The sequence below is a fragment of the Solanum stenotomum genome, chromosome 1 (genome assembly GCF_019186545.1).
Source record: "Solanum stenotomum isolate F172 chromosome 1, ASM1918654v1, whole genome shotgun sequence".
Lineage (NCBI taxonomy): Eukaryota > Viridiplantae > Streptophyta > Magnoliopsida > Solanales > Solanaceae > Solanum > Solanum stenotomum.
This window is the reverse complement of record NC_064282.1, coordinates 1,342,972-1,357,095: the sequence shown is the minus strand read 5'-3', so window position 1 is coordinate 1,357,095 and position 14,124 is coordinate 1,342,972. Positions and strand designations below refer to the sequence as shown.

Sequence of the window (14,124 nt, the reverse complement as noted above, 5' to 3'; positions counted from 1 at the left end):
ATAAGGGGCCAAGTGATAGTAATATAGTATTACTTATCCAATCAAAGTTGTCATTTGATCATTAGACAAGAGACTTGATCCATTCATAGTGGTATTAGTCAAATTAAAGAGGGTCCTCTTACATTTGGTTATGAGAAAAGTAGTAGGACATGCTGTTTTTTCTTCATCAAGTATTATATGGTCTAAGTACTTTGTCAATTAATGAATTGGAAAAGCAAACCATGTTATATTTCATGTGTTGTTGTCTTTTCAACATCACTAAACATTTGGATATGCATTAGAAATTACTACTTGCATATACTATATATATACTTATGCACAGTATTCTTAACAAAAAAAAATTTACTTTCTCATTGCTAAGCAAAATTCATTCATTTTCTGATCTCAGTCTGTTGTGAACAATCAAGATAGTGATAAACTTTTAGATGAAATACATGAAGCTGAATTAATTTGGCGTAAATATTTGGTGTTTGGTTTTTAGGCCATACATGTCATAGTGCAGACTATCCATAAACACCTTGAGGATCAGCATTAGCATTGAGGTGAATCACCGCACTATCTCTATCATACATTGGACATTACATAAAGTAAGAGTGCATAGTCAACATGCACCTAAAGTGCCTATGTTGGAACTTGGAATGTTTGGCAAATTAGATTCCTACTAAAGAAGTGCTGCTCAATGTCAACTCATTATTCTATTAATGAAATTCAATGGGATCCAGAAGTATTGCTCAATGTCAACTCATGAAATTTAATGGAATCCAGAAGTGTTGCTCAATGTCAACTCATTATTCAATTTGTGAATTTCTACATTCTTCTCTGGCTTGTCTATGAACTTCTTGTTGACTAATGCAACTGGAGGAATTTTCTAGATTGTATCGATTTCTCTCGCAGTTTGACCATTTTATGTGTACTCACTACTCAACTGCAGCACTACTTGAACCAACCAACATGCCTTCTGAGCCGTCCCTTTTAGCACTATGAATGATCAGATTTTGTCTAAAATCTTCAGGAGATGTCCATATAGATTCACGTTTTATGATCAATTGATCGATGGGATGCTGACTACACTTAATTGATATGGCTTCAGGTGGTCCCTAACTAAACTATTTCAAGAAAATGAAATTTCATGAATCTGTTCTTTATTTAGAAAAGCAATGGGGCCTTGTGCTTTTAGACATAGTTTCAAAGTCTAAATAGTTTGATAATTAGTTGGAAGGCATATTCATGTGTTATATTCATGTGCTATTGTCTCTAAATAGTGCGCGCCAAAATTCAACTACACAAGTAATCTTTAACTGGTGCCTACTGAAAATGCCAATTCAATGCACAACTTGTCATAGGCCTATATAAACACAAAAAGAAAAGCCACAACACTCATCAAAACTTAAAACTATCCAAAGCTTCATTATTTTCTTACCTACATTGAACTAAACAACCATGGCTATCCGTATGCCTCGTATAATCAAGAAGTCTTCTACAGCTAAAGATGTTCCAAAAGGCCACTGTGCTGTGTATGTTGGGGAGGAGCAGAAGAAGAGATTTGTAATTCCTATATCATTCTTGAGCCACCCTTTATTTCAAAACTTGCTTAGTCAAGCTGAGGAAGAATTTGGTTTTGATCATCCAATGGGTGGTCTTACAATACCTTGCAGAGAGGATGTCTTCATTAACGTTACTTCTCGTTTGAGGAACTGAAATGGAAACTTGCTTTCACAATTTTATACTAAAGCAAGATTCGGACACTGTAAAGTTTAGGAGTATTTAGAGAAAACAGTAATTAATGTTATTATGAGGATTTTGCCTCTGACTAGGTAGATTAGTGAACTTATATTTACAAAGCCTCATTGTTAAATTATGGGAAGATAATGAAGTATTGAACCTTCTTCAATTGATGGTTTCATTCATTTAGCATTGGTGTTTTTTCAAGTTTTCTAACAATCTTGAGCTGAATCAAGTGATCATTTCCAAACTAAGTGCAATAGAAGAACTACATAATGTGATAAAATCTACAGTTCTTGTCCCTTGGCTAACTATCAAAATGGGAAATACAAAAGCCAAAGAGCTTTGCTTTGACCATTTGTTTCAGACTTGTTAAGTCAAGATGAGGAACAGTTTTTGTTTTGAATACCCCATTTGTGAACCAATCTTACTCTTACAAAATTAGTACTGTTTCAGCAATTTGGAAACCTCTTGTTACTTCTGAGCAATTGATTAACTCAGAGAATTGTGCTGCATTTACATGTAAGGCAACACTAACTAAGTAATCAGTGAAACAGTTTGTTGCTTGCTCCGACAGCAGGCATTTTAGAACTCTTTGAGACAAATTTAAACTCTTTTAACTTAGAAAATTGAAATTCAATACTCTGTGCTTGTAAAATTCAGCAAGAAAAGTTTCACTACCCGTACTTTTTCTTCGCTAGCTTTCTCTAGTTAGTTGTAGCTGCATAATTGATTGAGGGACATTATAAAAAGCGTCCAAGTGAAATGCTATATATGACCTGAGATCTGAGTATAGCATATGACTAGGTCCTTACAAGGCATGGCTTCATTTATGGAAAAATCAACATAGTGATGAAACTGAATCAATTTGGTGCAAGTATTTGGTCTTTGGTTTCTAGGCCATAAAGCTGACTGTCCATAGATACATAGAATGTTAAGTTTGGTATAGTAATTTAGTTTCCAATTAAAGAAGTGCGGTTCAAAATCAACTCATTATTCGATATATATTATCCCTCTTGAAAAATTTAAGTCAGCATATTATTCTTCTGGATTTGTACCAGTGAATTATCAAAATGATCACCAGATTAGAGATAAGTTTCTACTATTGCTTGTCTATAACCTTCTTATTGACCAAGGAAACTGGAGGAATATTCTAGATTTATCGATTTCTCTGTTATTTCCAATAATAATCATCGCAGTTTGACCAATTTATGTGTACTCAAATGCAGCACTACTTGAACCAACATGTATCCTGACTTCCTGAGCCATCCCTTTAGCACTATGAATGATCAAATTTTGTCTAAAATCTTCAGGAGATGCCCATATAGATTCACATTTTATGATAAATCGATCGATGGGATGCTGACTACACTTTTTTTATTCAACATCAAGAAATAACTTCAGGTGGTCCATAACTAAACTATTTCAAGAAAATGAGATTTCATGAATCTGTTCTTTATTTAGAAAAGCAATGGGGCCTTATGTTTTTAGACATAGTTTCAAAGTCTAAATAGTTTGATAATTAGTTAGAAGGCATATTCATGTGTTATATTCATGTGCTATTGTCTCAAAATAGTTCAAGCCAAAATTCAGCTACACAAGTAATCTTTAACTGGTGCCTACTGAAAATGCCAATTCAATGCACTTCACTAGGATTCCACAACTTTCCATTGGCCTATATAAACACATAAAGAGAAGCCTCAACCACTACAACTCTCAGCAAGACTTGAAACATTCAAAGCTTTACTCTGCTTTCAAAGTTCTTACAAGTTCTTTCCTTCATTATTTGCTTATCCACATTGAACTAAACAACCATGGCTATCCGTATGCCTCGTATAATCAAGAAGTCTAAGGCCACTGTGCTGTGTATGTTGGGGAGGAGCAGAAGAAGAGATTTGTAATTCCTATATCATTCTTGAGCCACCCTTTATTTCAAAACTTGCTTAGTCAAGCTGAGGAAGAATTTGGTTTCGATCATCCAATGGGTGGTCTTACAATACCTTGCAGAGAGGATGTCTTCATTAACCTTACTTCTCGTTTGAGGAACTGAAATGGAAACTTTCTTTCACAATTTTATACTAAAGCAAGATTCGGACAATGTAAAATTTAGGAGTTGGAGAAAACAGTAATTGATGTTAGAATGAGGATATTGCCTCTGAGTAGGTAGATTAGTGAAATTATATATACAAAGCCTGATTGTTATAAAATGGGAAGATAATGAATTATTGAACCTTCTTCAATTGATGATTCTATTCATTTAGCATTGGTGTTTTTTCAAGTTTTCATGGTTTTCTAACATTCTGGAGCCAGAATCAAGTGATCATTTCCAAACTAAGTGCAATAGAAGAACTACATAATAGGATAAAATCTACAGTTCTTTGCTTTCTATTAAAATGGGACATACAAAGGTGAAAGACCTTTGCTTTGAGCATTTGTTTCAAGACTTGTTAAGTCAAAATGAGGAGCAGTTTTGTATTTGATTAACCCTATTTGTGAACAATCTTACTCTTACAAAATTAGTACTATTTCAGCAATTTTGCAACCTCTTGTTACTCTGAGCAATTGGTTAACACAGAGAATTGCGCTGCATTTCCATATGTAAGGCAACACTAAGTAATTAGTTGAAACAGTTTGTTGTTTTCTCCGACAACAGGCATTTTACAACTCCTTGAGACGAATTTAAACTTTTTTAACTTAGGAAATTGAAATTCAGTATTCTTGTACTTGTAAAATTCAACAAGAAAAGTGTCACTACCCCTAATTTTTCTTCTCTAATATCTCTAGTTAATTGTAACTGCACAATTGATTGAGGGACACTATAAAACGCGTCTAAGTGAATAAAGGGAAGATCTGAGATCTGAGTTTAGCATTATGACTAGGTCCTTGCAATGCACAGCTTAGGAACTGACCAGGAGCATCATCATAAGATTTTTAACTTTCTCCAACTTGCTAGGTGTGACTTACCAATTGCAACATTTATGGGAAAATCAAGAATATTCGGTCTTCAGTTTCTAGACCATACTGGCCTTAATGCTGACTGTCCACAAATACATAGAATGTTTAGTTTGGTATAGGAATTTAGACTCCAATTAAAGCAATGCTGTTCAAAGTCAACTCTTTATTCGATTAATATAATCTCTTAACAAATTTAAGTCAGAGTACTATTCTTGTGGATTTGTACCAGTGAATTATCATAAATGATTAACAGATTAGAGATAAGTTTCTACATTCTTCTCTTGCTTGTCTAACCTTATTATTGACTAATGCAACTTGAGAAATATTGTAGCTTTATTGAGTTCTCCACAATAATCATCCTAAATTGACCATGTTATAAGTACTCAACAGCAGCACTATATGACGAGAATCAACATGCATCCTGAGCCGTCCCTTCAGCACTATGGATGATCACCTTTTGTCTAAAATATTCAGGAGATCACATAGATCGTGTTTTATGATCAATCAGTGGAATGCCGACTATACTTTGTTGATTCAACATCAAGAAAATGATATACCATGAATCTGTTCTTCTTTTGTGAAAATCAGTAGGGCCTTCTGCTTTTAGACATTGTTTCAAAGTCTAAAATAGTTTGATAATTAGTTGGAAGGCATATTCATGGGTTATCTCATGTGCAATTGTCTCTAAACAGTGCCTCACTAAAACTCAACTACAACTACACAGGAATCTTTAAGTGGTGCCTACATAAAATGCATGTCACTAAGACTTATCTACTTGCCATTGGCCTATATAAACACATAAAAAAGAACCCTCTACCACCACAGCTCTCAGCAAAACGTGAAACCATTCAAAGCTTTACTCTGCTTTCAAAGTCCTTACTTTCATTATTTGCTTATCTATATTGAACTAAAACAACCATGGCTATCCGTATAATCAAGAAGTCTTCGACAACTAAAGATGTTCCGAAAGGCCACTGTGCTGTGTATGTTGGGGAGGAACAGAAGAAGAGATTTGTGATCCCTATATCATTCTTGAACCAACCTTTATTTCAAGACTTGCTTAGCCAAGCTGAGGAAGAATTTGGTTTCGATCATCCAATGGGTGGTCTCACAATACCTTGCAAAGAGGATGTCTTCATTAACCTTACTTCTCGTTTGAGAAACTGATATGGAAACTTGCTTTCACAATTTTATAGAAAAGTAAAGCAGGATTTGCAGAGTCTGTAAAGTTTAGGAGTTGGAAGAGAACAGTAGTTGATCTTAGAACGAGGGATTTTGCCTCTGACTAGGTAGATTAGTACTTATATTTACTACGCCGGATTGTTATTCATGTCAAAAGAGATATTGAAGTTTTGGTAATTTTCTCCTAATCTTTTAATTAATGGACATATTCAATTAGCATTTGGTAATCCAGAAATGTCAAATTGAATCCATGGAAACGTTACCAATAAACTAGAGAACTCATTACAATAATTAAAATATTATGTTGATATCATTATATTATATATATATATATATATATATAAAAGAGAACTCTAGGCCCGCCTACGTGGCGCCACCACAAACAAGAATTTCCTTTTAATTTATTTATTTCCAAAACTAGCCTTCCCTTTTCATTAAAAGTTGTGACTTTTATGAAAAACTGTAACTTTTATGAAGAGTTGCGACTTTTATATCAAAAGTTGCAACTTTTATAAAAAAAGTTGTGACTTTTATGAAGAGTTGTGACTTTTATTAAAAAATTATGACTTCTATTAAAGGTTGTGACATTTCCGAAGGGTTGTAACTTTTCCAAAGAGTTGTGACCTTTCCGATAAGGCACAATAAACATTTGTTCACACTACCATTTGTTGTCTATAAATAGAAGAATTTTCTGCTACTATTATTTGTAGGTGTTTTTCCGCTGTAGGGTAGTCGAATTCAAATATATTAATTAAGCTTCTTATGAAGTTTGTTTCATTCTTCAAAGTTTTCTTCCTCCTATTTCATGGAGCTTAATTTTTACTATAAGTCATAGTGATTCATGTAATTATGACGATTTCTTTTTGCTATTTTGATGACTTTTTTTTTACTCTTTTAAAAATTTCAACAAAGATGATTGAAAATTGATCTTCTATTTTGTCCCTTTCTACAGGTTTCTTCATATAAATAAAGAAAATTGATTTTGATTGCAATGCGACATTACTACTCTTGCACCTCTCACTCCACAACTCATAACGCTGTTGAAATGGTTAAATTCATTATATTTGGTTCTTTAGTAAACAAAACTTGTATTTCCACAATTATTTGTAGGTTTTTTTTTTTTTTTTGCTATAGGGGAGTCGAATTCAAATACATTAATTAAACTTATTATGAAGTGTGTTTCATTCCTCAAACTTTTCTTCCTCATATTTCATGAAGCTTAATCTTTTACTGTAAGTCATAGTGGTTCATGTATCTATTGCAATTTCTATTTGCTATTTTGGTGACTTTTTTTAAACTATGTTAAAAATTACAGTGAGGATGATTGAAAATATTTCTTCTGTTTTGTCCCTTTCTACAGTTTTTTTTCATATATTTTTGGGAAAATTGATTGTGGGTTGTGTTATATTTGATAGCACGCAACAATAAATATGTTATAACTAATAAATAACCAATGATAAAGTTTGTTAAAAGAACCAAACATATTGCTCTCTTGCTTGCCACAGTAGTATATTATTTTGATTGTTTTTTCTTAGGTACAAACAATTCGTATGTCATTGAACTCTTCCTAGAATATTAGTATAGACACAATTAGTCCACTTCTTTTGTCACAAGTTAAGTAATTTGTCATATTTCTTCGTCTCTTCTTTTTGGGAATAATAAGAGATCAATTTTTCTATGAAACAAACAAATGTCCAAAATATAACAAAAATAATTTTTATAGGCAATAAATATGCATATTAACGAAGAGTTCTAGAGCCTTTACCGACATTAATTAATTGTCATTAAATTCAATATTGCTATAAACTTTAGAGACATTTATAGAGAGTACCAATTGCCTCTGAAAATACATATTTAGCGATAGCTAAGCAATTCATTGTTGTTAAAGATCATTTTTAGTGTAGTGATAACTCTTTATTTTGATAATGTTTTATGTTTTTTATAAAGAAGTGACAACTTTTTCTTTTGGATTATTTCAATTAAATTTGTGAACTGTAAACTCGGATATAGGTGTCAAAAGTTTGGTTTAGAATATCCAGTTGTGAACAGTTCCATTCAGATGCCACCTACTATTTGGTTCATAATTGCATTTGTTCTTTGTAATTGCATACTATAACCATAACAATAATTATGGTTTAATTCCAAATATGCACTAGTAATGACTACTCTAAGACAACGAGGAAAAACATTTATGATACTAACAATTTTAGGGTCATTTTTTACATAATTACATGATACGTCATACTATAATAAAAACAGATTGATGGAGGTTCATAAGAAAGGAGAGCTGAGAGTCTTCCATTTGAGTTTAGTTAATTATGTTCTTTGTATGGACGTGATGCTCCACTTTACTTGGGAGTGTTGTTATTCGAGACTTTTGGTCTCTTCTTTAATGTCTGAAGTTGTTCTTTATAACTTTTTGGAATTTAGCAAATTTCATTACTTCTGACCAACTATTTCTTTATAGATTTTCTTAAGACTTCTTTCTTATACTTAAAATCTCTCTCTGAGTCATAATTTTTCTATAACAAAAACAAAAATTAAAAAATATAGAAATTTAAGATTTCGGAGGAATGCTTAGATAAAATGTTCTTGACATTATAATTAATGTATGTATAAAAAATATGAATATTATAGAAAGGTCATATGTAAACTTAATAAAATAGTTCAATCCAGTGCGAAACACGAGTAATTTACCTTGTTTGCTATGTAAATTGAAAGAATTTAATAATTGGGGATTAGGGCTAAAAATGCCACTTTGTCCCTTGATTTCTACTACATATTCTCTCGGCTAAAAATATATGAAAACCATGGTATAATCATTAGAATGGTATTAGGAATGCATACCTAGATTTATAGGATGAAATTCCACCTGGCTGTTGCTTAATTCCGGCCGGTCCACTCAGTCTCCGGCTCTAACGATCCAGAAACTTGGTTCTATCCTTCCTTTCTTGCGGGGCTTTTCCGACGACGATCAAATTGAACGCGCTAATCAAGAAACCACCCTATCACTCCAATCACAAAATTTAATCATCGATTCAATGATATAATTTCAAGAAAGGCCATATATATGCATTATACAATATATACAAGGCAGATTCATGTAATCAAGAAACTAGAATTCTGGTAATTTCAAGAAAGTAGTTCTTGCCATATGCTTTTTTTTAAAAGTGTATTTCGATTATCACACCATTTTGATGTGGTGATTGTTTTTCTCTTATAGACGTTACACTGCTTTTCTTATTTACTGTTATGCTTTCTTCCATTGTTTTCTTCTTTTTTTACTTGGTCTTGATGCGCACTTGAGCGGATGGTCTTTCTAAAACAACCTTTCTACCTCCACACGAAGTAGTGATAAGATGTGCGTACATTCTAACCTGGCTAGACCCCACTTTATGGATTTCACTGGGTATGTTGTCGACTCATAACTTTAAGGCTAGATGATCTATCTACGAATCCAGCATACAAACGAAAATATCCTGTCTTAGTAAACTAGGCGACACAGGAACGCTGGCCAAATTGGAATGAATGTAGATTGGCATTATAAAAAGGTGCTATCTAAAGTAAACTCATTATATTCCGACCTCCTTTTATAAACTAAACAATTCAAGGAACATTGAGTCAATTGATTTTCTTGAAAAATTTAAGTCAGCACAGCATGTTATTCTAATGGATTAGAGATAATCTTCTATAATCTTCTGTCTATGTTCTCTTGGTCCACACAACGCTTAGCAGTGGAACAACACAAGTAGACAGTGGTTGGTTTTGCTCTTCTTTGACCAGAAACATTGAACGACTTATGACCTTTTCTTATCGATAAACGAATTTCTAGAAATATTCCAACTTATCCAAATCTCTATTATTCAAATAATAATGATCCTAATTTAACCGTTTTATAGTTACTGTATAAGTCTTCAACAGCAGCACCAACTTGTATCCTGGGCCATGACTTAAGTATTATAATTGATCATTGGAATGCTGACTACAACTTGTTGATTCAACACCAAGAAATGTCTCCAGGTGGTCCCTAAATCCACCATTTTCATGAAGATGAGGTTTCCATATGTTGTTTGTTGTGAATATCAGTGGGACCTTCTGCTTTTAGGCATAGTTTCAAAGTCTAAATAGTCTGATGATTAGTTGGAAGGCATAATCATGTGCTATTGTCTCTAAACAGTGCTGCACAAAAACTCAACCATACAAGTATTCTTTAGCTAGTGCCACATAATGCCTATCCAATGCATATCAGTAGGATTCTACAACTTGTGATTGGCCTATATAACCACATACAAAGAAGGGTTTATCATAACAGCTCTCACCAAAACTTGAAATCATACAAAGCTTTCCTCTGCTTTCAAAGTCATTTTACAATTTCTTTCCTTCCTTATTTGCTCATCTATATTGAACTAAACGACCATGGCTATCCGTATGCCTCGTATAATCAAGAAGTCTTCTACAAGTGGAGACGTTCCGAAAGGCCATTTTACTGTTTATGTTGGGGAGAAGCAAAAGAAGAGATTTGTAATCCCCATTTCATTCTTGAGCCAACCTTTATTTCAAGACTTGCTTAGTCAAGCTGAGGAAGAATTTGGCTTCAATCATCCAATGGGCGGTGTCACAATTCCCTGTAGTGAGGATGTGTTCATTGATCTTACTTCTCGCTTGAATAGGACCTGAGGCTTTTCCTTTCACAATTTTGTAAAGAACTAACCTGGATTTCCAGTTTGTAGTTAGGAAAGACACATCATACATACCACATCTTAGAAAATTAGATAGAGGGGATTACTGTCAGATACAACAGTAGATCCCAATCGCAATTGTAATATTCAGTAGTTTATCAAATGAAATCTTTTCACAGACATTCTTTATCCAATTGGTTTGATAGTAATCTTGTTGAACAAAGTTCCTTAAATAACTCCATTTTCTCCATTACATGGAAAATGGAGCTTCTAAAGTGCAAATCTCAAATTATCCAAGAAATCATATTAGTATATGGCATTCCATTTGGACATTTTCATTCTTTGCTTCATTTAGAAGCAAATCTCTGGCTTGATTTATCAAAAGTTCTCTCTATCAGCTGAATAACTTGGGATAATTCTGGTCTGCTAAGTTGATTAAATCATCAGATTAGAGGATTTATGATATGAGGAACAAAAACTGTCTGTTATTGATGAAAGAGTACTCTTGATGAAACCGAAAGAAAGATATAAAACCAGTGCATCCTGATAAATATTTCAATCCAAGTATCCAACACCTTACTCCACGCTCTTGCTCTCAATATCGTCTCGTTCATGTATTCAATGGTGTTTACACTGAAATCAGGATAGCTTTTAAGTGTGTGTATGTGTTTCTTGCTCTGTTTGTGCTGTATGTTAAGTCATTGGTCAAGAAATTCACGCCCTTTACATAATGCAGTTATGGTGTTCGATGAAATTCCTGTGAAGAGCATTTCCTGTCAGGCTGCTCTGAAGCTAAGATGTGGATGGAGGCCTTGTACACGGGTAAATTTTTTCTCTTTCAGATGCTTTAAACTCTTTATTGGTCTCTTTGAATTGGGTAGGCAGTTTCATGGATATGTTATTCGAAAAATTCATGACATGAAACCTGATTTTTCTTTTTACAACTTGTTATTTGAAATGTTTGACAAGGTTAGGCCTGTATACACTAAATTTACAGCAGTGATTTGTTTGTTTAAGGGCATATGGAATCACAGATAAATAACAACAATAACATACCCAGTATTCCCACAAGTAGAGTCTGTGGAGGGTAGAGTGTAAGTAGACCTTACCCTATCTCATGGAGATAGAGAGACTGTTTCCTAAAGACTCGGCTCAAGAAAAGGGCATAGGGATAGAAGGAATCAAACCAGTTGGTGTGGCATTCTGAGTGCCATGTGGCCCATGTCAGTTTGTAGTCACGCTGACCAAGTAAATAGATTACTTTGATCCAGTGTCTTGCGATTGCAGTTCCATACCCAGTCCCGAGCACTATAGTTGTTCAATCGACCTATTTTATTATGCCGGTGTATGGAAATTTGTTAGCAAGTTCTCAAATTATAAGTACTGCACAAAAGGACAGCGAAGGAAAAGTCATATGATCCTTCATGTACTAGTGTCTTCATAGACATCAATCAAATCATTTTACCATCTGTTATAGGATGTTTCCGGGTACCATGATCAGGTACCATTCTCTTTCTTCACCTATATGATCTGGAATGAAATGCTTGTCAATCACAAAACTGATTAGGTAGCCGATCAAATATTGCCATCACGCTCTGGCTTTAGCCTTTGAGCGGCCTTCTTCTATATATACACACAAACAATTAATAAGCCGAATGGTAAATGACTGTGTGATGATGGGATGGAACAGAAGTACAATTTACAATCTTAGTACCATTTCCCAAATTTCCACATACAAATTTTTTTCAACCATTTAGGATGATAATGATTAATGATAAATTCTCCCATATATTTCGGATCAAGTTGTAGACCTCAGGTAAGAAGCACTTGGAATTGGAAATTATGGTCATTTTAAAAAAATATTTACAACAAAACCGTGTTACCATCTACGAATTTTCAGGGATGTGTATCTAGACATAAATAATAACATGGCACAACTCTTGTTTGGCAATTGATTGTGAGTGATACCTTGTCCCAAGCTAAAAAAGAAGGTAGATCCTGTTGTCCTTGAACTAAGGCCTAATGTTAAACTATGTTTCAAGTCTGAACAAAGCTAGGAAGCAATTGGCCTCTCTAACGTTACTGCTGTTTTGGGATAGTAATTGATAAATTTTCATGTCTCCCAGTATGGAGCTTACTATAAATCAAACAGCAATACATGTCCAGAGTTACCTTTTATCCGAGTGGTCCAGGCATAACTAAGCTCCAGGTCATCTCTTATTAAAAATTCTACAATTAGTAATGCTTTGTTCTAAATTTCAAGTAAGGTAGGGCCTATTGTACTTGAACAGTATGACAAAAAATTTAATACTTGGAGGGCAATAGCATGTGATACTTCAGTTACATTGTCTTCTGCTGGTGCCCACAAATACCTATTCAACACATATTGTATGAGTTGACATTGCCTATATAAACATATTCAAAGAGGTATCTACCACCACAGCTCTCAGCAAACTTGAAAGTATTCAAAGTTTTCTCTGCTTTTGAGTTCTTTAGTAATTCTTTCTTTTCTCATCTATAACTAAAAGATTATGGCTATTCTTCGTATGATCAAGAAGTCTTCCACAACTAGAGATGTTCCCAAGGGTCACTTTGTTGTGTATGTCGGGGAGACGCAGAAGAAGAGATTTGTAGTCCCCATATCATTCCTGAGTGAACCGTTATTTCAAAACTTGCTTAGTCAAGTTGAGGAAGAATTTGGCTTCAACCATCCAATGGGTGGTGTGACAATTCCCTGCAGTGAGGATTTTTTCATTGATCTCACATCACGCTTGAGGAAGTAAGAAGGAAACCAGTCCCCATTTTTGCTCAATTTTGTATAGTTGTAAAGCAGGCTTATCTCCACCCTGTACAGTTCAGAGTTAGAAAATACACTAGTTAGAACATAGTGAATGGACGTCATTCCTCTGTCATTTGACTAAAGAAATTTTTCTACTTCACAAAGAATTGAAGTACTGAACCTTTTCACTTGTATGGTCCCATTCTAGTCCATATATTGATGTAATGAATTCATTGCAATAGAAATTTTTGTCAACTCTCATGGTTTGCTAATCTGAATGAGATCTGATCTTCTAAAGTGGCATAACCCATAATTGATGATATTATGGTCACTGCCATCTTTAGTAAAATGATAGTCAGTAAACATTAGTACATTACTATTCTCTACCATTTGGAAACATTTCTATATGTTGAAATAACATGGATTATCCTAATCTGGAAAGTTGATCCACAATGGCTTAAGTATGAGGGACCAAACAAATAAGTTGTCGGATAATTCAGTAAATTTATCTTCAATCGTACTGTTGTAGAAGTCCAACTCTCAAATAATTCATTTGTGAATAAGATATACCAGTTGGAACTACCATTGTTATAAATAGTAAGACATCTCTGATCAAGTGATCCAGACCCAAGTCATTACAAGACAATCACCAATTGTTTTCAATTTGATTTCTAAAGATCCTGTGTTCTCTATCTTGTCATGAAAAATAGTGGTGCCTGTTGAGCTTCAGGCTCAATGGCATAAAACCATAAATGCTCGAGGATGAGTTGGACAACAAAGCCATGTGATACTTCTTGTGCTATTTCT

The 14,124-nt window shown here is 33.9% G+C and overlaps 4 protein-coding genes across 5 annotated transcripts; all 4 read left to right on the top strand.

Moving 5' to 3' along the window:
• Positions 1–1,362: 1,362 nt before the first annotated feature.
• LOC125868671 (auxin-responsive protein SAUR21-like) lies at positions 1,363–1,911 on the top strand. Its single transcript, XM_049549271.1, has one exon. It carries the CDS (start codon positions 1,441–1,443, stop codon positions 1,696–1,698), a length of 258 nt encoding a protein of 85 aa, XP_049405228.1. The 5' UTR covers positions 1,363–1,440; the 3' UTR covers positions 1,699–1,911.
• Positions 1,912–2,041: 130 nt separating this feature from the next.
• On the top strand, positions 2,042–4,101 carry LOC125845567 (auxin-responsive protein SAUR21-like). Its single transcript, XM_049525105.1, has 3 exons — positions 2,042–2,093; positions 2,179–2,244; positions 3,576–4,101. Exons 1-3 carry the CDS (start codon positions 2,042–2,044, stop codon positions 3,770–3,772), a joined length of 315 nt encoding a protein of 104 aa, XP_049381062.1. The 3' UTR covers positions 3,773–4,101.
• Positions 4,102–5,376: 1,275 nt separating this feature from the next.
• Positions 5,377–5,916, top strand: LOC125868700 (auxin-responsive protein SAUR20-like). The gene has a single exon (XM_049549294.1). The coding sequence runs from the start codon at positions 5,596–5,598 to the stop codon at positions 5,842–5,844; it is 249 nt and encodes an 82-aa protein (XP_049405251.1). The 5' UTR covers positions 5,377–5,595; the 3' UTR covers positions 5,845–5,916.
• A 4,093-nt stretch (positions 5,917–10,009) lies between these two features.
• LOC125868547 (auxin-responsive protein SAUR21-like) lies at positions 10,010–14,115 on the top strand. Of its 2 annotated transcripts, XM_049549184.1 has the most exons (3): positions 10,012–11,199; positions 11,275–11,360; positions 13,067–14,115. In XM_049549184.1, exons 2-3 carry the CDS (start codon positions 11,277–11,279, stop codon positions 13,319–13,321), a joined length of 339 nt encoding a protein of 112 aa, XP_049405141.1. In that variant the 5' UTR covers positions 10,012–11,199; positions 11,275–11,276; the 3' UTR covers positions 13,322–14,115. The 2 variants fall into 2 exon arrangements, with proteins under 2 accessions (XP_049405133.1, XP_049405141.1); XM_049549176.1 differs by having other exon boundaries at positions 10,010–11,360.
• The last annotated feature ends 9 nt before the right edge of the window (positions 14,116–14,124 follow it).

Coding starts and splice junctions, on each gene's coding strand:
- LOC125868671 (XM_049549271.1), top strand. CDS start 1,441: ATGGCTATCCGTATGCCTCGTATAATCAAGAAGTCTTCTACAGCTAAA.
- LOC125845567 (XM_049525105.1), top strand. CDS start 2,042: ATGGGAAATACAAAAGCCAAAGAGCTTTGCTTTGACCATTTGTTTCAG. Junction 2,094..2,178: donor TGACCATTTGTTTCAGACTT/GTTAAGTCAAGA, acceptor GTACTGTTTCAG/CAATTTGGAAACCTCTTGTT. Junction 2,245..3,575: donor GAATTGTGCTGCATTTACAT/GTAAGGCAACAC, acceptor AAGAAGTCTAAG/GCCACTGTGCTGTGTATGTT.
- LOC125868700 (XM_049549294.1), top strand. CDS start 5,596: ATGGCTATCCGTATAATCAAGAAGTCTTCGACAACTAAAGATGTTCCG.
- LOC125868547 (XM_049549176.1), top strand. CDS start 11,202: ATGTGTTTCTTGCTCTGTTTGTGCTGTATGTTAAGTCATTGGTCAAGA. Junction 11,361..13,066: donor GATGGAGGCCTTGTACACGG/GTAAATTTTTTC, acceptor TATAACTAAAAG/ATTATGGCTATTCTTCGTAT.